At 41.7% G+C, this 24,643-nt stretch overlaps 1 protein-coding gene across 1 annotated transcript in view; it reads left to right on the plus strand.

Moving 5' to 3' along the window:
* rapgef2 (Rap guanine nucleotide exchange factor (GEF) 2) overlaps nt 1–24,643 on the plus strand; it is a 124,277-nt gene that overhangs the window by 44,922 nt on the left and 54,712 nt on the right. The window contains 3 exon segments of the mRNA XM_034140891.1: nt 1,273–1,356; nt 15,714–15,789; nt 18,879–19,046. Coding sequence (XP_033996782.1) covers nt 1,273–1,356; nt 15,714–15,789; nt 18,879–19,046 — 328 coding nt within the window.

Genomic DNA, 24,643 nt, shown 5'->3' on the forward strand with positions numbered 1-24,643 from the left:
GCACCATCTACAGGCCTGGCATATGTACTACAGCGTCTCCAGCGCTTTCGAACGTCAATGGCCGTGGCTGTCTCCTCCTGATTGGTGGAGTTGGCCCAATAGCCGTAGCGCCACCGTCCTGACGTCAGGACAGTATTCAAATCTGGATCAGTTTTTATCAGATCCGTTGCAGCCCCTTTTTTAGAGATTTGGGTATGGAGGAAAATAGAGAGGGTTGTGTTTTCTGACACTTGGTGAGTTCCCTGGAACACCGGGGACACATATTCATGTATAAAAGACGTACAAACGTGCATTTTGCATGATAGGTCCCCTTTAAGTGTGGTGGAAGTGTGTACGTGTGATTGTTTACTCGTCATGTTGTAAGAAGTTGACAGCCGGCAGTATCATGCGGAGGTCAGTCGGAGTTTACGGAGTCTGCCAGGCCCAATTTCCTCGTCTGTGTTTGAGCGGGGTGTGGGAGGATGACTGATGATTCCTCGGTTCATTTGTAGTTCTCCCTCTCTATCTGTGACTCTCTTTCTCATGTGTTCTGCTTTATACTTTGTTTTTAAGAAGTGATCTGTATTTGGCACAGTGAGCAAATCTCTCATTACTGATGCATTTCATCGCAGCACTTGCGCGTCCGCATGTAGGGCAAGACAATAACAAAGAAAACATCTCAACATTAAAGAGATTTGGGTTGCAATAACTGAGGATTGCATTATTGTTACATCCTCAGATTTTCTGCATTTAAAGATACTGTTTTTGGAACAGATGCTCATCAACATTTCACAAAACACAAGTGGATGCGTGTTGTATTCTGTTTTGCGTGACAAAAACCAAAACATATTCAGTTTACAATCATAAAGAACCAAGAATTCTAGTAGAAATTCACATTTGATAAGCCTTAACCAGTGTCCTCTTGTCATGTTTGCTTAAAATAATATTTAAATTAATAATCTGTTATCAAAATAGGGTTTAGGAATTGACTGAACAAGGGTTAGGGTTATTCAATAAATAAACTAAGTGTTGTTCGGTGTGTATCATGGCCTGCACATACACTGTTTGTGTTTCCAATATACCATAACATAAGTGTAAGAAAACCAGAAATGAAGACGATGTAACGGTATGAAGATTGTGTTACATTACTAAGATTTATTTCGAAATGTAATTTAGGCTTGTATCTTGCCAACTTTAAACATTCCTCACTCAACTCCGATTAAGTGCATTTTCTCCATCTCTGTTGCAATCTGTGATTATTTGTTCTCATTGTGTTTCTCTTTGTGTCTCCAGCCCTGACGACGTCGGGAGCTGCTGGTACATCCTGCTGTCCGGCTCCGTCTTCATCAAGGAGTCCATGTTCCTGCCCAGAAGCAGGTAGGAGCATCGGCCATTTTGTCTCAGGGTTGTTTGTGTTGATCTTGGCACAATCATGAGAGAAACATCTGTTTTTAAAGCCAATTTAGAGCAGTCTCATGAGGAGATAAAGAGCTAATCTTAGACTGCCAAGAGAGAGCTAATTTAAATGTTTACTATCTCAAATAAGTTGTATTTCCCCTCTTATCACCATGCTCTTATCCAGAAGAGTAAACAGGAGTGTTTCCTTTTCAAATTGGCTTTTAAAACATTGTTTGCAGAGTTCAAGTAACAAATGGCACTCCTGCTTGTTGTTGAAATTCTCAGAAGTGTAAAGCCCCGGCCACACGAGGACGATAACGGTCGTATCTGCTACAGTTCACTATCATATAGACGGTTCGGCCACACGAGGCCGACATGGAAATGCAGAAAACGATAACGGGTCCCAAGGTGGGTAGATCTGAGAACAAACCGCTCTGGGGGGGCAAACGGCTCCGTGTCTACGCCTATACGATAATTTCCTGATAACGTTGAAGCAATAGCCCCGCCTCGCCCCGCCCCGCCTCGCCCCGCCCCGCCCCGCCTCGCCCCGCCCCGCCTCGCCCCGTCTCGCCCCGCCTCGCCCCGCCTCGCCCCGCCTCGTCCCGCCTCGTCCCGCCTCGCCTCGCCCCGCCTCTCCTGCTCAGAGATCAGCTGCTGGGCTGTCAGAAGAGGGGGAGGAAAAGAGAGGCTCCGTTTTTTATTCTTATATTATTATATAGAGTCGTTATCAATTTGTTTTAAAGCTCAATAAATAACAAAGAAGACCTCTGACCGGCACTTTTCTAATGTTGTCCGGAAGATTTAAACTTTAACGGACATGTTGACCGGCGAAAACAAATCTAACTGAAACTCTGCCGCACGGTCCCCTCGTTCCTTGGAAGAGGCGGAGAGGTGGGTGTTTTTCATCTGCTGGTGGACTAACCGGAGAGAATTACAGCAGGAGCAAACGCTTGCCTCGGGGAGGGAGAAAAAGAGCCAGAGCGTCCACCGCGGAGAATAAACAGAAGGGCAACCATGGCAACCATGCGCGGGAAGACTTCTTTGCTGCTTTTGTGGTAGGAGTACAGCGCCACTTACAGGCCTGGCATATGTACTACAGCATCTCCAGCGCTTTTGAGCGGTCTCGTGTGAACGGACACGTTTCTGTTGCCTGTTGCGTGTGGACGGAAGACTTTTTTGATAACGATTGCGGTCCGTTTGCGTTATCGTCCTCGTGTGGCCGGGGCTTTAATCTGATAACTCCTTTTTTATCAGAAGAAGAGAAAGTGAACGCTGCTGCCAACTATATTGATGATTGTGCAACTTTTATTTTGGAAAAGTAACATTTATATATATATATATATATATTTCATGCAGCCAATATTTTCACCGGATTTCATTTTGCACAACTGATATCCCACTCCCATAAGTCTAGTTGCTTATCTCAGGTAAGAAAAGACATCGGGCTAATGTCTTACATTTTTTGAAAGGCACCAGAAATGGTTTCAGCTTTCACAAGAGCATAAATACTCTCTTTGCCTGCCAAAGGAAAACTCCTGAACAAGAGGACATAAAGGAAGAAGCATAAAACACACACTTAAGTAACAAAGAGTTACAGCCACTTATAAACCAAATACCTGCAATTGTAGAAAACAAAGCAGTCTCTCTTGCATGTGTGAAAGCATACAGTCACAAATCTCTCAGCAGTCCATGTCTGCATTACAAGCTCCTCTGCTGACCTGCTGCACACATCCACACACATCTCTCCTATTGAGCAGATGTATTCATGAAAATAAATAAGTAAAAATAACATTACATTAACTGCAAACTTGTTAAAAGAGAGCTTAGATACCGTATAAAGTAAACAGCAAAGCAAATGCTCAGCTCCCCAGGAAAGTCATTAGCGAAAAGAGGAAATGAACCGAGGAGAAGCAAAACGTCCTGTTAGCAAACTTCTGTATGAAATATTTCCAATTAAGCTTAGACATGTTACATCAGAACACATTTACTACTATAAAAATACATTTTACCAACACTTTGGAAAGCGTTAAGAAATTATAACACCAGAAGTTTTTACCTGAATCTTTCAATTAAAAGTCTTTGATTGGAAAACAATTTTTATGTCACCCTATAGAGCATTTATAAGCAGTATATAAAGATCTAATAATTAGCTTATAACACCGTTTAACGTAGTTGTAAGTAGATATAAAAGTGTAGGCTGGTTAAATAACTGATTATCCATTATACAGGAAATGTATAGTCAAATATCAAATATATTTTCATGTGACAAGCTATAATAAAAGGGAAAATATATTCTTATTGTGTCTATCGTCACTCTAAACATCATGATTTACTTATATTTACATCCCCTTTAAAAAAGAAAAAAAGGTGGGTTTGCCAAGAAAACACATGATTGATTGAAACACGGTCCTCTCCCATCATGCATAATAATGACCCATGACACCTTTTAGAGGACTTAGGATGCATGTTGTCCTCTCGATCTCTCAGCAGTGATCAGCACCTCCAGAGCCAATACCCAAATGTTAAAAAGCTGTGATTTCACAAGCGGATCTGTTACATGAACCATCACTGTGGGCGTCTTGAATACAATGATCTCTTCATCCATTAGTCTTGCATAACACACACCTACGGGCCACTCGGGCCGGCACTTTAGCTCTCGGAGCAGATCTGTGCGGGGGGTGGGGGTGGGGGTGGGGTCGGCCGCGGTCATTCTCCGGATTCACACGAACGTGGGCGGCATTCAAAATGAAAAGCCTTGATCGGAAATGTGCCACAAAGCGGCTCCTCTCTTAAATATAACCTTTTCAGTTCTGCCAAGGTGAGAATGTGTGTGGGAAGCCGGGGATTTGCAGGTATTGGCAGATTAAAGCTAATGCCTGGCTGCAGTCACAGGGGACGAGAGGGCTCTGAAAATGTTTACTAAGCATATGTTGCAAGGCAGCCTGTCCACCCTGCTGCATGAGACCATACTGTATGCTTTATAATTAGCTCACTTTTTCTAGAGTGATGCAGACTGCACTGCACAAGACTGTCCTGTTTATGTCCACTGCATGGATTTAAACACATGATGCACGAAATGTACATTGAGCATGATATTAACAAAATCCTCAATATAAAGCAGGATAACTTTGCATAGCAAAACAAGATGCAAACTGATTGAAGACATGTATATCAGTTGAAGCCGTGCTGGAGAAAGTATTCAGATATTTTATTTAAGTAAAAGTACTAATAATATACTGTCAATTACAAGTGGAAATCCTGCATTGATTATACAGTAACTAAAGCTGTATAATAAATGTAGTGAAGTTTAAAGTACATTATTTCCCTTAGAACATTTGTGGAGTAAAATTACACAGGTACCATATGTGCTTGGATAAGTAAGTAAATGTACTTAGTTACTTCCCACCAGAAGTTAGAAGTCTATTTAACCTTTATTTGAATGTATTCACTCAGGCTGTACTGTATGTACATTTTGTGACTGCCTCGTGAACTTTTGAATTTGCCATGACCTCTTGTGATGATGTGCATATCGACCTTCCTCTCTCAGAAGCAGAGGTGGAAGTAACATGGTGTTGTTTTAGCAGGATGCAGGATGTTTGGTGGGGCGTACAATGTTGACATCCCGTATCCAACATTTATCAAAAACATTCCTTTAATCATGACTGTGCTCTTTTCGTAACCTTGTAATGAACGGTGATTCCTGACGATGCGATTGACGATTCAACACTCCTGATTCTTACATGATTTTTTGTTCTCCAATCTGTACAAAATACATCCTAACCAAATAGTTGTAATGGCCTAAACCTAACCATCGTGGAGTATGTCAACACCGCACAGCTTGCGCATTTAAAGACTCATTAAAACTCACAGTCTTGCAGGGTACTATAATCAAACAAATGACCCGATAGGTCCACATTGCTATAAATCTACCCTAAATCAAAGATAGAGCCATCAAGAGGGCAAAAGTCTTAGCTCTGCCAGCCCCAGAGAAAAAAACACAACATCTACTGCATAACCATGGTGATGAAAATACATTTTTTTAAAGGGGACCTATCATGCAAAATGCACTTGTTGATGTCTTTTATACATAAAGATGTGTCCCCGGTGTGTCGGGAAACTCACGCAGCGTCAGAAAATAAAACCCTCTCTCTTTTCCCAAATCTCTAAAAACGGGGCTACAACGGAGCTGATCCAGATTTGCGTCCGATATGACGTAATATCGGAAATGTAGGCTGGCTTTACACCCACGGCCCTATCGGAAACGTTGCTATCAGAAACAATGCCCGACTGTTTTGGACGTAATGTGGTCGGTGTTTACATTAGCATCGCTAACACTCAGAGCTAACCTGTACTGGAGAGCATGTGTGTGAAGAAGCAGGAAATAAAAAGGAACTCACCTTGTGGTATAACCGGCAAGAGAGAAAGCCTTTGAGCTCCATACTGTTTCAGAGATAATCGATTGATAATCCATGATATGGCGTTTCATCACGGCAGTATTTAGTTTAGACAGTAGCTGCCGGGTCCCGCATAAGCTCAGCCCCCTCCTTTTTTCTTTATCATTTTTTTTTTTTTAAAGCTTTATACCCCAAATCAGCACTTTTGAAACAGGAAGTGAAATAGAGGGATATGAGGCATGGCTAGAATGGGTGATCTGTTTGGTATTTGGAGCAAAACACTTCATAGACATGTTTTTTATATATTTTTATATATCTGAGACCTATGCTAGTGCCTAAAAATAGACATTCAAAAGGACACATTCTGATTACATTTTTCAAGGTCTTCTGCATTGTAATACTCACTCGGCATTAAAATCACTCAATAATGAAGTGGTTGTATGACTGTTTTCCAAAGAACAGTGCTCAACACTTTTTTTTGAAAGTCAGTCAGTCCACTGAGAGAAATGAGATGCTGGCAGCCTGTCTGAAACCAGCACAATGCATTCAATTGAACTGGAAGCCATGTGAAGTCACAACAGGAGGCATATCCGTCACACTTCTGCTCCAACAGGTGTGCCATTGTTTTCACAGAAGTGACATGTTTGAATATTGAATGGTTTATTACACGTTGAGACTTTTCCAACATTCGCATCCTTCACTATTGTATAATCTCAAAACTACCAGACGTCTCTTTCAGTTTATTTTTCAACAGTTTCTTCCTTCATACTTGGAATTGTTTTCTGCCAATCTTTTATAATGGCCATAGAGACAAAGATAGCAAGGACAAAATGGCTGGAGGCGGAAATTGGTTGTGACACGAGGAACTGAATGGAGTCCAGCGGGACTTCCTGAAGCTTTTAAAGATGTGCTGGAATTGGGTTTCAGACAGGCCCTACCCAGAAATGGCTGCTCATATCTGCTCTGGCAACACGGTTGAAAACCTGATACGCCTCCATCGTTCACTCAGTGCTTCTCTCTCGCTCTGCTTGCTTCCCCTCGGAGGTCGCTGTAGTGAGATGTGATCCAGGGGAAGAGGAGTGACTCAGTGAAGGAGCTGTGTGCTTTATTTAACCCAGAGGCCAGCGTGAAATCAAATGCAACCCACATAAATACATCTTAGCAAAGTGTGTGACACAGATTTAAAGCATGTATAAACACGTGCTGTGTAAAACAAGTGATTAAAGGAAATCTGTCAAATCACACCAGGTTCAGGCTACATGATAATGAATCATTATTGAGTATTGTTGGACTTGAGCCAATCGCTGCCCGCCATATTTTGTTGCTCACACCAGTAAAGCATCCAGAAGCACATTTACTGTTCCACCCTGCAGCATCGACAACAAATGTGTATGTATGTGATAACAGTTTTATGAACGAAGCTTGAATCATTCATAGTCATTTTTTATTGAAGTTAGCTTTTGTCTTTTGCATACTATTTGTGCACAGGGTGACGCAAGAAGCCGTATGATTGATTTGGTCTGCTTTCTGTGCGATGAAGTTAAATAAGGCATCATGACTCTTTAACTTGACCATGTTTTACAGTTGAAAGAACACACTGTGCTCCTGTTGGCATATGTCACCGAAAATGAGGCTGTCTAACTAGGTAAGATGAGGCAAAAAGAAATCTGACACTTAAGTCAAGATATATGTTGTTGCATAAACTCCCACTCGAGAGAACTTTGGGATTTTAGCCTTTGCAGACCATTTACATGCACACAAACCTATAAAACACACTACAGGGAAGTTAAAACCCCAACATGTATAATAGGGCCTCTTTAAGTTGATTTAAAATAAGTGTGGTTTTCTGCATTTAAAAGAGTCAGTCATTTGTTATTATAAAAAAACAAATCTATATATCTATGATGAGATGTGTTGATGCTGCAACTCTAGTTCTCTGCAACTTTTTAATCAATTGGACCAAACCATATTTTGTTAAAGCATGTGAGTAGTAGCGACTCGGCAACATAAATGTGAATGGATCATTATTAACTACACTGTAATGAACATGTTGAAATATTTTCAACATCCCACAGAGTGGAACTCGTTACTTCCACAATGATACACTTTATTAACCTCAGTCAGTTTTTAACTTCCCCTCCTCCCTGCTGCTGCCTACATTCATTATCACTATCAGCTGGCTGCTGTCAGGACTGAACCTCCGGTCATTCTCCGAACAGCTTCCTGATAACCCGCCTTATATTGGCTACCCAGAACCACAACTCTTAACTGAATCAGCTCAGATCGGCAGCCGGGGTTCAAGTTAGCCGAGGAATGTCGCCCTCATCGTTTTTGTTTGTGTGAACTGCTGGGAGAAAGGTCAGTAAAGCATCAAATCATGTGTTGACAGCCTGCAGCAGCCCAGAGAGACTCATCTGTGACTGAAGATGACAAAGTCATCCAGCTATAATTTATTCTGTAATCACGCAAACACAGATCTCACTCTTCTCTTTTCAGTATTTCTCATACACTGTGTGCTCTGTGGAAGCTGACAGACGATAACAGACTTGATTTTCACTCCTTAAATGGATAAAATAACATTACTTTAACTTATTTCAGGTTATTTTTGACTCCTCACATGGATAAAAACAGAACTTCCTATAACTGCAAATGTTGTTTTTTTTTTTTGCTTCTCAGACAAAAAACTGAAGAGGTTATGAAATATGTCTATAATCACGTTTCAAAACTGATTGTGTGACGCAGGCCATGATAATTGTTTTCCTCTTTTGAGGTTTAAAAATAGCTTGTTGTTGCCAACAGTGACTCACATGGGTGCTGGTACCAGAGTAATAAGGCCATTGACACATTTCACTGGCCTTAAAACAATCAATGGTACTGACATCAAATTATAAGCAACTAGGCTCCTTTAAAGAGAGGTCAGAGGTCAGTTTTGTTATGAGCTTTTCTCATGTACAACTAATAATGTCTTCTGTTTTGTTTGAAAGCATTTCAAGTATTTGACAGAGCTGTTCAATGAAGCGATCAAGTTGCATTGTGGGAATTGTAGGATCCAGGATTGTTGGAGCTAATTAATGAATAGAAGTCAGAACTCTGTTGTGCCCTTTTTGCTTCCCACCGCTTTTATAGAAAGTTTGGCCCTGAACATAAGTGAAACACAATTATGTTCAATCAACAACTCTTCAATTAGCGTTTGGGAAGAGTTTCCCTAGTAATGTTTATTTAAGTTAAGAAATGTAAAGCCTAATCCCTCTTCCTGGATTCCGCCTACTCATTACATCCTGTGAGCTGTGTTTTGAGCTTCCACAAACAAACTATGGACTCACTTTGAAAGGAGAGGACATATGCTTTCAACCCCTCCAAAACACACACACACACACACACACACACACACATACACATACACACACACACACACACATACACATACACATACACATACACATACACATACACATACACATACACATACACACACACACACACACACCTCAGTAGCAGAAAGTGAGTCGTACGCTGGAATGCGTGCTGTAGTCCACGCACTGCATTGCACAGAGAGAGCAAGAGGGGAGAGAGAAAGGGGGCAGAGCCTTTGGGCAGAAGCTGATCCACACACACACACTTTCTGAGCCACACACTCCCGTTCTCAGTCAGCAACACTCGGGTGTGCGCAGGACGATATGCCTCAGTCGCAGCAAAGTGTCAGGACCATGCTCACTGTGGACTAACAGCGGGGGGATATTTTGGAAGAAAGGATCTTATCTTATCTGTTGGCGGTGTCACTCCGGGAGCAGTTTGGAGACTCGGGGGTGAGTGTCCAGACTTTACTCCTCCTGTATCTGGCTCTTTAAAAGCTGTGACGAGAAACTCCTGTGTTTTTGGCTGTAATTAAAAAAATCTGTCTCGTCTCAGAGACGGGAGCTGGTTGCAGTAAAAGCTTCACGTCGGGAATGCGAAACACGACTTTTATGTTATTTTGGATCTTGTCGGTGTGCAACGTGTGCCGCCAACAAAAGGGGTGTGTGCTCTTTGAAAACAAAACAAAGATAGAGCTCCTGCTGTGGGGAGAATGTGCGAGAAATGCTTTATAGAGGCAGGTGTAGCTGAGTGATTGATACGTGTTGGAAAAGTTTTGAGCCTAGTCACTCTCTCTCTTTAAAACTCTGCTTCAGTGCCCTTCTCTCTTTGCCGGTAAGATGCCAGTGAAGTCGTATTTTGGGAAGCTCAAGTCAGGAGTCATTCGCACATTCTTGGCATCAGTGTCAGCTTCTATTTCAGAAGTGTTCGGGCAAAGGTTCAGGGTGTGAGTGTGTGATATAAGCAGCCACGCCGTTACTCCGAGGAATTCTGTTTATGTTTCTGAGGTGGGTGGGTGGTCAGCTGCAGCTCAGAGGGGATGTTGGTAAACCCTTCAATCGTGGACGCTGTTTTCATCGAGACATCCTCTCTCTTCTGCCATGACCTCCGCTTCCCTCCCTCTCTGAGCCGCGTCTAAACTCTTGCATAACCACAGAGTTTAATCTTTGTCCTTCTTAAGGATCTGGTGGGTTAAAAAAGCCGGTGTGCCCTCTCACCACTTACTCAGTAAAACGGATTAACAGAGTACGGAGCCGCCTTCCCGCCACCCTCCTCCTCCTCCAGCTCAGACCAGGGGTGCAGATTAGGGTTTTTTACGCACTGGTCCAGAGTGGATCTGAGGCTTTGGCGGGGGGCTGCGGGGCTCGCAGAGTGAAAGGCTGGTGATGCATGTGGAATGACATTCCAGACGCCCCAGCCTTGTTGTGTAACGGGAGGGGAATGCAAGGCCGCTGAGGCAGGGGAGACGTCAGTCAGTCCACTGAGACAGAGCTTCAGGGTGTCATTTTAAAATGAGATGCTGGCAGCCTGTCTGAAACCAGCTCATGCACATTGTCTGATACTGATACAGCACATCTACAAAGGATAGTGATAGGGCTGAGCGTTATGGAGAAAAATCGAATATCCCAATGTATTTACACAACTACCTTGACGTAATTGACCTTATCATTACTGTTTTATTATTTGCCTTTACCAACTCAGCCATTATGTCCACATTACTCACTATCTCATTGTTTAATACGCTACAATATTGATAACACATTACTGCATTGTAGCCTTTAAAACACGAAAAGTGAGCACTTTACTATACTATCTGGCTACTAACTTGTTAAATAACGTATATGAAATGATCTATGCAAATAGGAATGGGATAGGACAATATAAGATTTAATTGTGATTAACTTGTGTAAGTTAATAAGTTTATTTTTCACTAAAAAGGGATTATCACTAACAACAATGATCGTGGCATGCTACCATTTAAAGTGGACCTATCATGCTATATTTGAATAATATAGTGTAGGACCATACCTATATAAGGCATATTTATACTTTTTTTTTTCAAAATACCAAACAGATCATGCATTTTAGCCATGCCTCATTTTGCTCAATTTGACATTTTTTAGCTCTGTTTTTGCAAGGGCAGATTCAGTGAGAACAACACCATCTACAGGCCTGGCATATGTACTACAGCGTCTCCAGCGCTTTCGAACGGCAATGGCCGTGGCTGTCTCCTCCTGATTGGTGGAGTTGGCCCAATAGCCGTAGCGCCACCGTCCTGACGTCAGGACAGTGTTCAAATCTGGATCAGTTTTTATCAGATCCGTTGCAGCCCCTTTTTTAGAGATTTGGGTATGGAGGAAAATAGAGAGGGTTGTGTTTTCTGACACTTGGTGAGTTCCCTGGAACACCGGGGACACATATTCATGTATAAAAGACGTACAAAAGTGCATTTTGCATGATAGGTCCCCTTTAAGGAGATTTAAGCATATTTGGATTATTGGGATGATGTTGTGAACCAACCAATACTTTAGGCCAGGACACTAGTGATATAACATTTTCATATTATACTGTGCCTGCAAAGGAAGTTTAATTGATAGAAAGTAGTGTTAATTGCAACACCAATGCAGGCTCTCAAAGAAGACATTCCTGCCAATATATTTTTCTAATGCCGACAGAAAAAATATGATCATGTTGCCTTGTTGTATTTGAGTAACAGGTGCTAAACCACCCCATTGCATTATGGTCAAAACCACCCTTTAAAGGGAGAGTTTCATCACCATTATGGTATGGGAAAGTTGTCTGTGTTTCATATCATAAAGTCACAATTTGAATATGTTTCCCAGTCATGATTATCACTTGGATGTTGTAAATGTTATTTAAAAGTCAGACACTGATCATTAAGGAAACTCCAATTGAACTTTAAAGTGGATTTTCGCTGCGGTACAAAAAGTAATTTGGAATATCATATAACATACTTCTTAAAATGCAAACGTAGTCATTAAAAATGTGTGGCTTGTTTCTTCTTTGATGAGGGATTTTAGGGTTTTCCTCTCAAGATATGCTACAATGTTATGTATTTATGTACCTTATGGTGTCTGTTATATTTGTGATAGCTTCTGCAGGGTAAATGTGACAACAAAGTTAAGTATCGTGAAGATTTTTCATATATAAAACAACGCAGCACATAAAACAGCATTTTTGTGTAGAGAGTATGATAGCAATAATGTTTGCTCAGTGCTGTTCTCTGTTATAAATGAGTTACATACCTGTTCAGCCATCTGGCACATTTCCTATCTTTGGCTTATCTGGTTTTGTAAGTATGTCAGCCAGCACACACTCTAGTTCTCAGGGGAAAAACGCACAAACTTCATATCAAACTTGTGAACCAGAATTCCTAAGCGTTGAATTATAAATAGCGAGAAAATTGTGCACACACACTTTGGCATCATAAGTAGAGCTAATGAAAATTCAATATTTGCTTTAGGTAAAAAAAAAATCCCCATCCAACCAAGCATTTAGTAGAATAATCAAATGTTTATTTTCATATGAAATGTCTGTTATCAATTCACCCACACAGCAGATCTACTTGATATTTGTTCAGCACTAATCATAGAGCAGTGGAGTCTTTAATCTCCAAACAAGACACGTTTGTGTTAGAAAAGCCTCCCGCCCCCTCACTCTCCACTTCCATAATCCCTTCTTTAATATCTCACGTTGCCACTGGCATTCACCTCCTTCAAAATGGAGGGTCGGATTACTAATGTCAGGAATGTAATGGAGGGACATGATTGAACATGTCACTTTGGTGTTTGCATTTAGTGGCCTAACGTGTTTGGTGACGCGTAATGGGGTGCCATCACTACTCGCTTCTCCAAAGCAGAGCGAGCCAAGGGAGGCTCAACGGGATCCAAAGCTGGTACCGACTCCAAAGGGTCTGTGAAAGCGGATCAAACGCTCTCCATTCTGTGAAGCCGCTGCCCAGCTGACAAATCATCTTCGCAGTTGCAAAAGAATTACAACGTTTGTCTTCTTATGAGAGAAAATACTGAGTAAGCTCTGCAAGCTGAAGCTCTGTTTTGGCCCTGTGGTAGAATTCAGGCTTGTGTGTATGTCGGGGATACGAGCAGAGTTAAAAAGCATTAAACTGAAGCTCAGGCAAAGCAAACAGCAACCATCAGCATTAACCTCATAACTGCCCGTATGCACTGAGCTCTCTTTGTCCTGTCACTAGAGTATAGTCTTTGATAGAGTTTATGCTTCTCAGCAGCAATTATCGCGTGGACTCTTCTGACAAACTGTTGTTTAACAGGCATCAGAAAGTTGACAAATTAGTCAAGTAAAAATGCAGCCCTGGCAGAGAAACAACAGAAAGGCTGACAAAAGAGGAAACAACCCAACAAAGGCTTCACTGTGAAGGGAGGCAAAAAGAGAACAGCAGAGCAAGCTAAACACCACTTCTTAGAAAATAAAAGGGTCCGCAATAATAATTTTAGCTCTTTGTCAAAGTGGCAGGTGGAGTATCGGCATTTCTTTGCAGTTGGCTGGTGTTAATATACCAGTCCGAGACACGCAGAACCCCCAACATGTAGCCACAAGCCCGGCCTCCACAGTATTTAGACCACGCTGCGCTTGAGGTCTGAACATGTCTGTGTGATTGATGAGAGCTGCCACCTTCACAACCTCCATGCAGGTTGCACTACACTTAAGGTCCTTACACACCAAGCCGATTTTCGGCGTCGATAGATGTCGATAGATGTCTGGCCGTCGATGAGCGTCCTGTCGCCCTACTCAGATTGGTGTGTCCCGCCCCGTCGTGTCTTTTCGGCCGGGCTAAAGGCCGTCGGCCAAAGAAATCACTCTGATTGGCTGTTCAGCTAGCGAATCAGTGCATGAGAAGCGAAACGGAAGTGAGGGACCCAAACAAACTATTAAGAAGGCAAATCTGAGATTTCATTAAACTCCAGCTCTCGACACAGGTTCGGGAAAGCCCCATGAGCTTCTCGCTGTAGAGTGAAAATGGAACGCACATGCTATTTGTTTGTTTATATCACGCAGTCTGTTCTTCTTCTCTCGGTGTATCACGCAGTCTGTCTTCCGGTTGTTGCCTCTTTTGAATGACGAGTACACACTACCGCCGCCTGCTGGTAAGGAGAGTTATTGCCACTCACGCATGCGCAGTTCGTACGTGCTTCTTGGCCGTCGGCTGAAGTCTTTGCGGCGTGTTCCAGTGCGACTCTTGGCCAAGGAGTCGTGTTCTTTGGTGTCAGTTTGGTGTGTAGGCCCCTTAATACTCACTGCCCACTCCACTGTTAGCACGAAGAACTTTTTACAAGCACTTTTTAGCCACACAGTGAGGTCTGCTTCTAAAGGCCTAGTTCATGAATACAAACAAAAAGCAAGCAAGTTCCTGCAATAGATTATTCTAAAAATGAGGATTACAATTTTGTATTATTATCAAATGCTTATTTACTCAATTATTTGTCTTTTTAAAAGTCAAATATTAGCAAAAACACCCGTGACAACTTGTCAGAGCACAACATGACATCCACAAATTGCATTAAATAGTTGCACGCCAAATTAGATAATGTAACAAAATAAGAAAAGGTTAATTAAACAAAGACATTAAATAATTATTAAATAAAACTCAATATAAATTCATTATAACGTAGATAAAAAAACATTTTCAAGGCTTCAACCAACAACAATTGTTTAATAATTAATCAATTTGTTATTTTCAATTACTTGATAAGCTATTTGATGAAAATGAAAATGTTGTATAATGTTCCCAGAGGCTATTGTTGCATCCCTTGTTCCATTGCGTGTGTTAAAATGCTTACAGCTGTAAAACACTATACATTAATTAATATTTTTAAGCCTCCAGGCCACTTGACTCAATGTTCATTTGAAAGATAAATGTCTCACTTGCTGCTGGTGACTCTAAATAAAGAAGAAAAAAAACTCAGCACGCAAACTCGACAGCTGTCTGTTCCTATTTGAGTCACTTGAGTTTATCTTTTAAAATGATCAGCAAACCACTGAATTGTGGGTCATATTCTGAACCAAAGATGGTAAATATAACAAACAAGGAAGTCCTTGTGTGTGTGCATGGAGAAGGCTGCTGGACAAAGGCTGCGTTCTTCACCAAACCCACACGTTGGATCTCCTCTTGCTCAGAGTTTCCATGGCTGCCGCCCTTCTTTGAGACATTTTGGTATCCGCTGCTTTTAATACTCCCCGGCTTCCCTCTCCTTCATTAGAAGAGATTTGTACTGTAAAAACTGTGACGTCATGAGAGTGGACTTTTCCAGAGGCGGGTGTTTCCCTTCACGTGGGAGTGGTCTCGCTGAAAGGAGGAACTGTCCATTCAATGTGGCTCTGTTCAACGTTTTATCCCGAAATCCCTGCTACACATTTGAAATGTCATGCAGAGACTCACCTATAGACAGGATATGTCTGTGCCTCTTTAGATTCAAGCTCTGAAGAAACATACATTGACTGAGTGTAAGTCATATTGAACTGCTCCGCTCTTAACTGACGTCTTAATTCATGTTTTTCTAATCATCTTTTTCATTTATTTTTTCCCTTCAGTTTTGGGAAGCGATCAGCAGGCAGCCTGCGACGTGGATGTGAGTGCATCGTCCTGGAACCCTCAGAGATGATTGTGGTGAGTCCCATTATTCACACTTTTAGCACCTAAGTGTCAAAAACGCTTAATAGAACAGTCATTTTTATTTGTATCCAGGCTTTTCACACCCAAATGATAATTACCTATCATTTTATAAACCACATCCAAACGCCTCTTTCGTATTTTTGAAAGCAAAGTGTTCCTTGCTGCCTTTACAATGTCATATGGAACTTTATATTTAAAGAAGTACATTGCATTTACCTGTCATCTAAAACCCTTATTCTGGCTTTAATGTAACCCAGCAGTTGTCTCTGATGTTATCACACTGAATAATTATTGATTTTGAATTCCTTCTTGTGTTAAGAATGAGCTGTACCCATGTGCATCATGGTAGACCCTGTGATGTTCTGTACAAAGTGCCTCCTATTGACATTTCATCGCAGCCTTAAAGCACAGCTGAATCTAACTGCCTTTAATGGAGACCAGCTCCAGCGCTGACCCAGTTTTATGGCGAATCAAATGTTGGCTCACATTGGAAGTTATCTAGAACAAATCATTCCCGTCTCAATCATCTGTTCAGCAGAACAGTCCGAGGCCGGCACATCACGACAGATGCAGCTCTGATGTGGAGTTGGTGCTAAAGGGCAGCAGCACGCTACAGACAAAATCATCTTTGTGCAAATTCAAAACAGCTGTTGTGCTGCGAGAAAATGAATCTAAAGTATACTAACTGTTTATAAGATGACACACTAAGTCAGATGGTGAAACAATTACAAATGCAGGCTAAAAACGGACAGGAGAGCAGCTTTAGAGAGTTTAATCTGAAGGATCAGAGTTTTATTTCAAGAAGTTTCCCTTTTTCCATCAGGAAACCTTCTTCAGTTATTTTAACTTACTTTTAGTGCAGAATACTACTGGTATTTTTCCCTGTGATAGGATCATGTCACTTGGTAGGAAGGATTTTCAAATCCCAGGGACACCCATCCCATCAATCAATTCATTGCATACTGTCTCCGTCTTTCAACACTGTCGTAAATAAGGCACTGGTTGCCTCAAAAAATCTGTAAAAAAAAAGTCAGCAAATCGAGAAAATGCCCATCCCAATTTGCTAAAGCCTGTTTAGTCCAAACAACAATACTTGTTAGACGCTTTTATCCAAAGCGACTTTCATACTCAATACTGTGGACAATCCCCACAGGAGCAATTTGGGGTGAAGTGTCTTGCCCAGGGACACAACGACATGCTGACTGCAGTGGGGTTTGAAGCTGTGACCCCCTGATCCGAACACCAACACACTAAACCACTGCGCCACAGCCGACTCCAAACAACAGTAAAAACACCTAGAAATATTTAGTTTGAAATCACATAGGACAGCTAAAAGCAGCCAATCTTCAGAACAAATAAGCTACATTCAGATATATGATTATTGATAAAGTATGAACTGCTTGCTAACCTTTATACTATTTAAAATCATCCTCTTCCACACTTACAAACTGAATGGTTGAGAATGATCCTCAACAAATACACAGTATAAGCAGAATAAATATCATCTATTTGTGAACGCTTGCAATTATCATAACTTAAACAAATCCGATCCATCTTGAAAGAGGAACACAGAGGGATAACATAATGCCTATTTTGTTGCATACAAGGTGTGTTGAGGGGGCAGTGATCAAAGCTGTGCAAATGTTTTGACTACTTAAGCCAGAAAAACAACGCAAAATCTGGTACATCCAGCTAATTCGTGACACCATTTTCATTGCTAACGGACCCTTTTGCCAACGCTAAAGTGCTAATATGGATTCAGTTATTGCATGTTAAACTACCACCTGCATCACACACACATGCATCTTACTCTCCACAATTTATAGAACACACAAATACTCCGCCTTGCTATCTTTTTTCAAGACATAACGCTTGCTTGATAGTATATAATAACGACACCGCTGCAGCCACATCGCTTCCTGTAAATTGCTGTGTGTCTGTAGATGGGGGGGGGGGCTTGTGTTAACCTAGCCTGTATCAGACACTGTCAAACCCCCTCGGTAATAACACCCTCTGCTCCGCTCGCTGCAGACACTCTCTGGCCTTACCCCTTTTTCTATAATAGGTGCCAACCCGCCCTGTAATTACTGAGGAGGGTTTCTGCTGGGAAATAGACGCACAGAGCGGAAGATGCTGTTACAAACACCATCAAAGAGACGTCAAAAGAAAAATAAGCCAGTCACGTGTCCGTACTGTACACACACACACACACACACACACACACACACACACACACACACACACACACACACACACATACACATACACATACACACACACACACACGTGTCGTGAATGCACCCATTTCTGCCCACATTTGCAATTAGACACACAATCACACTTATGCGCTCACTCGCACTCGGCTCCCCTGCCGTTGTCATGGCAGCAGTTGGTACGGCAGCGGGAGATTTCGGTGGTGTAATCCCAAAGGCTGAGCGCTGTGAAATGTGAAGCCACAGTGAAAGCAGCGATTGAGAGCCAGAGGAGGAATGAGTCCCAAGAAGAAGGAAAAAAACTTAAATATGTCGTTCCAGCGTGACCCTAAATCCGCCCGGCAACAAAGTGGTCCCATTTATCCCGAAAATACTTTAGAAAACTGTTGAATATAACTTCACTGCCTGTTATGTTGAGGTATCCTAAGCTAGTTTCCACTTAGAACATGTTATTTTTGCCCCTTTTGATTCAATACAAATACAAACATGGTTTTTATCTTGTCATTTCATTGTGGATACTTTTAGCAGAGGCATGGGGAAAGTTGTCTTTTACTCCATCTCTGTTTATCACAGTCTTGTCAATCACTTAGATCCCCATCTCTCTTCCTCCCTCCGTCGGTCTTTTTGTGTTGTGAGCACCCTTTGACGTAGGTGTGCATCGAGCAGCCCACACACACTTCTATTTTTACGCAATGAGAGGAGCGGGAGGCAGGGAAGAGGAGGAGGAGGAGGAGGAAGAAGAGGTGGTGGGAGGAATCAGAGATGGAGTATAGGAGGGGTGGGGTTTCTCTAGGCTTTTGAGTGTGTGTTTTGAACGAGGAAGAGCGTGAATGAAAATGAAGACTCTCCCTTCCTCACTATCTTCTCCAGGTGGACTATATGGATGAAAATGAGGAGTACTTTCAGCGACAAGCCTCGCACAGACAGTCCCGTCGGCGCTTCCGGAAGATCAACCAGAAAGGGGAGCGGCAGACGATCATCGACACCGTGGATCCGTATCCCACCGGGAAGCCGCCCATAGCCCGGGGGTATCACACGGTGAGTTGCGCTTGTGTTCCCCCCCTCGCTGCAGAGGACCGCAGTGTGTTGCTCTAGTTCCTGTGTCAATCTCCGCTTCTGAGCCCGCTGTGCTTCAGATGGTAGCAGAATGTGTGTGTTCCCTGTTACAACAACTCTGTGTGTTCTCTGCTGGCCCCGAGCTGACCCGTGGTTGTTGTGTTTTGGTGTCTTGTGTCCCGGGGAAAAAGGGCCCCCCCTTGTCCCCCTCTGGGTGATGTCGAGCCTGTTTTCCTAGTCTTTGCTCTGAGCTGTTTCCCCTGTGGCGTTTAATTGTTGTTTTACCCATCCTATGCACAACTGAAGCTGCTACACCAATGCTGGTAGCTTCCGCTGGCTTCAGTGTGTCCATCTACGCTCCTGTGTTAAATGTGTGAAGTTATTCTGTGCTATAGCTGCTGTATGTGTGTGTCTTTGATCATGTTTGTTTGTGCTTCTGATGGTTGTCAGATTATTTTTAAAGATTTGTTTGAGCTTTGATGTTCAGCGTTTGCACCACAACACATACATGATGATATTACGTCGAGATCTTTCAGCAAATTCCAGCTGCAAATAGTTATAGTTCCTTGTATTTACAGGTAAACTGTGTCCTGGAGAATCTTTTTCTGAAATGAGTGTTGCCATTTGATGATCATTTAACTAAGAGAAGAGGAAGTACTGTAGTCAAATAGTTGTGATTTGTCATGGAGAGGCTTCCCACCTCGAGATTAGGAAAAAATACAGTACTTGGTGTTGGGGAATCATTTCGCCCTGCATGTCCTCCGTTGCCCTCTGACGCAGCTGACCAACCTTGATCAGCCGTTATCTCCCTTAAGGAGGGGCTGCCCTAGCATTTTGTTGATGTTGCCAGTTTGTGACCGGGCAACTGTCGGTCAGAGATAGTTATTGTTGTGGGACACCTGGAACACATCCTTCTCGGGGTGTATATGACCTCGAGCCATAAGCGACAACAAATGTGATTCAGTGTCCTCAGCTGTTTAGTCTAATCTATTGAAGAATGTTGATTATTACACTCTGAACTAGTTAAAACGTCGAGCTACAGGAGGGGTCTTCAGAATTGATTGTGGCATCTCAACCGTGTGGTCAACTCGTGGCCCGTGACATGTCTTGTGAATTCTCCGGCCGAAGCTCCAAATAAACCAGTCAGTGTTTGCCATCAAAGCTCCAGCTGTCCTCGTGTCTCTCTGAGTCCCGACTCCTATTGCTTCAGAAGTTTCCCCCACACTTGGTGATTTCATTGTTGTCTTTTTTCATAAAAACAACGTAGAAAGTAAAAATGGAGGAGGAAGAACAGAGATATGAGACAGAAACAACAATGTGGGAGTCTTGATAGTGCCTACTTTTACAAGTCTTACAGCTGTTCTATTCTTATAAGCCCTCATTTACATAACAGTAGAGCTTGTGTTCATATCAGACATCTGTGCCAGATGCCTGAAGCAGTTCTTATAATGCAACAAATCTTCTAATTAAATGCAGTTTCAGTATTTTAAAGGCTGGACAGATGACCAAACTCTTTATTTCTGAGGATAGTCGAAAACTGGAATATGGTTTGTAGTAGTTTTGACTAACTGTGAAAGGATTTGACTCCAGCAGAGGAGGAGTTACCAGGCTCTCCTCTTTCCTTTCTTTCCCTGGGAATAGGAAGCAAAACATGTTCACACTAATGATGCATATACCCAGCATGCAGTAGTTACACACAGTATTTCCTGCATTCTCCTCATTCCTGACGTTCCCGCGGGGGTTTCTGTCACTGTACCACTGTGAAACACTCGCGCTTAAAAAGGGAAAATGCGGCAAGAGTCATCCTCCCCTCAGCCCCACCCTGATTCCTAAATTTAGCCTCGCTGTGTTTTCGTTTCAAAGGACTGCACTGAACTTTCGCATGGCCCGACGTCTCCTCTCCTCGCTGTAGTACCGCTCCTGTGGGAAGGATGGAGCGGATGCCATGGCAACCAGCAATCCCAAATGGGCTGTGCTCGAGTGCACTTAGAAGTACAGTAAAGGGAAGGGAGCTAACTTAACAAGAGTGCAGCGCGCCGCTTCCTCTGCTGCTGACAGAGAAGCTGAATCTGGGCGGATGCTATAAGCTGACATAGCACGCTAATCGCCTGCATTCAGAATGCCAGGCACCGCTCAGTTTTTTCCTCCATCCTACCCCGAGGCGTATTTATGAGGTGAGAAATGCACCGAGGAGAAACTTGGGGATTGAAGGAAGGAGATCTCTCCGGCAGGCAAGGTTTTTATTCAGCTTAGTCACTCCTGTGAAGGGGAATGTGAGACGAGCTACGAAAAACACGCCACTGATCATGAGGTTTCAAAGCTCTTTAAATGTGAGAGAGACGGTGTAACTTAGGGCTGAGATGATTATTTGTATTAATAATCACTTTGATTTAGATTATTTGGTCTTCAAACTAGTGACATATGTCCATCCCAACTTTCCAGAGTCCAATAAATTGTGATTCATTTCTCTGTTAAAAATGTTAAGATATATAATGTGGGAAGAATATAAAAGTTATAATAATGGCAGATCCTCACATTTAAAAGTCTGGAACCAGTGATTGATAACTGACTTTTAATCACTTATCAAATTGTTATTTAAAGGGGACCTATCATGCAAAATGCACTTTTTGATGTCTTTTATACATAAATATGTGTCCCTGGTGTGTCAGAAAATAAAACCCTTTCTCTTTTCCTCCGTACCCAAATCTCTAAAAACTGGGGCTACAACGGAGTTGATCCAGATTTGCGTCGGTTATGACGTAATATCGGAAATGTGGACGCACGGCAATATCAGAAAGTTGCTATCAGAAACAATGCCCGACTGTTTTGGAGGTAATATGGTCGGTGCATGTTTACATTAGCATCGCTAACACTCAGAGCTAACCTGTACTGCACAGAGCATGTGTGTGAAGAAGCTGGAAATAAAAAGAAACTCACCTTGTGGTATAACCGGCAAGAGAGAAAGCCTTTGAGCTCCATACTGTTTCAGAAATAATCCTTGATAATCCATGATATGGCGTTTTCATCACCGCAGTATTTAGTTTAGACAGTAGCTGCCGAGTCCCGCATGAGCTCAGCCCCCTCCTTTTTCTTTTCCATCAATTTTTTTTTTTAGCTTTATACCCCAAATCAGCACTTTTGAAACAGGAAGTGAAATAGAGGGATATGAGGCATGGCTAGAATGGGTGATCTGTTTGGTATTTGGAGCAAAACACTTCCTAGACATGTTTTTTATATATTTGTATATATCTGAGACCTATGCTATTGCCTAAAAAATAGCATGATAGGTGACCTTTAATTTCTGCTGGTTAATATAATGCGGCAGACTCGTTATTAAGTCATTTTTTATCTCAAATGGTGGATTTGACTTTGTTACAGACAAGATGATGCTGGAAGAACATGATACTTTTCTGGTAGAAAGAGAATAAACAGTGATGGATGACGGTCTTTTATTCCAGTAAAACTATTCACACCCGGGCTCAAAACACTCTACTATACCAGTACAACTGTATTACAAAATACTACTATCCAGGAAAATATCTCCAAATGAAATGTACTAATGATGCTTCTGTAAGAGTTATATATTTTTATGTTTAATTATAACTGAAGCATTTATATATAGACAGCATTTTATTGTTAGTAGCTGTTAAAGTGGTTATAATTATACTTTTGGGTAGTGTATTCGGTAACAATGCTGCATATTTGATAAAGAGAGGTACTTGAGGGGATATGCTTTCACCACTTAACTATGCTGCATTTGAAGACTTTAATTACTAACATTCAGCGTTTTAATGACGTGATTAGAGCTTTACTGCAGTTATTCCTACCACTAAGTCAAAAGCCATTAAAGAGACATGCTAAATGGTTAGCTGTTTGACGATTATGTTGTTTCAGATGTGATTATTGTTATTGTAAAGAGTAAAACATTTTATTTAACGACTTAGTGCTGCTTCGTGAGTCGATGAGACATGACATACCAATGCCAAGCACTCATCCTCAGTAATGCATCAAACCCTGAAATAGCTTATGCTCTGAGTGGCCTTCATTGTTCGTGAGAGATTGTTCTTTAACGCCAAGGTCGTGGGTTTGATCCCCGTAGAGCGCGGAGTGTGTGTAAACAGCTGTGTGTCCTTGAGCAACACACACAGCATGCTCAGTCATTGTGAGTGGCTCTGGAGTACCAGCTTAACACCCTAAAATATAAATGTAATTGTAACCCAGCAAGGGAACTCCCACTGGGAGTACACACACACACACACACACACACACACACACACACACACACACACACATGCACATACACATACACATACACATACACATACACATACACATACACATACACATACACATACACATACACACACACACACACACACACACACACACACACACACACACTCCCTATTATCTGTATGAAGTGAGGATTATTGGGCTCTCCGGGTTCAAACATAATGCAAGTTATTTCTGGAACGTGTACATAATGAGTCTGGCCTTGAGTACTCCTCATGCAAATGAATGGCTTCATTTGGATCTGTTTTATAATTACTAACACTTGAAAGAGAATATAATGTATGTTAGATAAGGAGACAATCAGTCAGTCGACCAGTCTTGATTAATGTAGCAGCGTTTCATAACAGTTAGTTTAAGTAGCCTCACCATTAAAGGACATGCATAGTGATTTAGATGATATTAGCTGAGAGGTTAGGGAGGGCAATTTAATTCTATTTTTTTTTTTTTTTTTTAAGTATACCCCTAGGTCATCTGTTCATTTTGATGAATGAGAGCATGTCAGAGAAAATGTTCCTTTAATTTCCTTTTGTATTTATTCTATATTCATCTGTATGACAGTGTGCTCATGACAGCCACTTTCTAACAAAGCATGATGTCATTTTCACTATTAATATTGACTAAAATATCCATCCTGTCTATATAATGTATGGGTGACATAGAAGTGGTTGAGGGATAGTCCAATACAAATGTGGATGTAAGAGTTAGCATAACCATAAAATGCCTTAAAAACAACTCCTAAAGTATTTTTATAACATATATATATATTGATGTCACTTTGGCACAGGGAGATTATGCCCCATTTTAATCCTGCACTCAAAATTGTTAATTGTCTTTGAGTTGTTTTTGGCATTTGAGATAACATCAGTCAATGAGCACAACACCCACCCTCTGTCAATCAGTGTTGTCAATGTGATTTAAGTGTATGCACAACTCAGGTCAGAAGTTGTACCCAAGCTTCTGTCTGTCTTGTGCCTCATTACAATAAAGCAGGGCTCTTGTGTTGGAGCGTGCATTAGTGTTCTTCCCAAAGAGCGGAACAGACTGACCGTTGCAATATTTCTGGGGTATAGGATGACAGTTCTTGGCTTCACTTCTTACGCACTTGTCAGATTTATTGTCAGAGTCAAAGACCGCAGCTACCATTAAACATTGAAAGCTTTTGATTTAAGGTATAATGTAAGATATTTTTTACCTTCTATATCACATTAACATAATCCCATCTACATATATACCTTCTCTTGCTCTTCTTCTTGTAAAGAAATGAAAATATATTGTCACATGTTACT

This window comes from Trematomus bernacchii, unplaced genomic scaffold (genome assembly GCF_902827165.1).
Source record: "Trematomus bernacchii unplaced genomic scaffold, fTreBer1.1, whole genome shotgun sequence".
NCBI classification, from domain to species: Eukaryota; Metazoa; Chordata; class Actinopteri; order Perciformes; family Nototheniidae; genus Trematomus; species Trematomus bernacchii.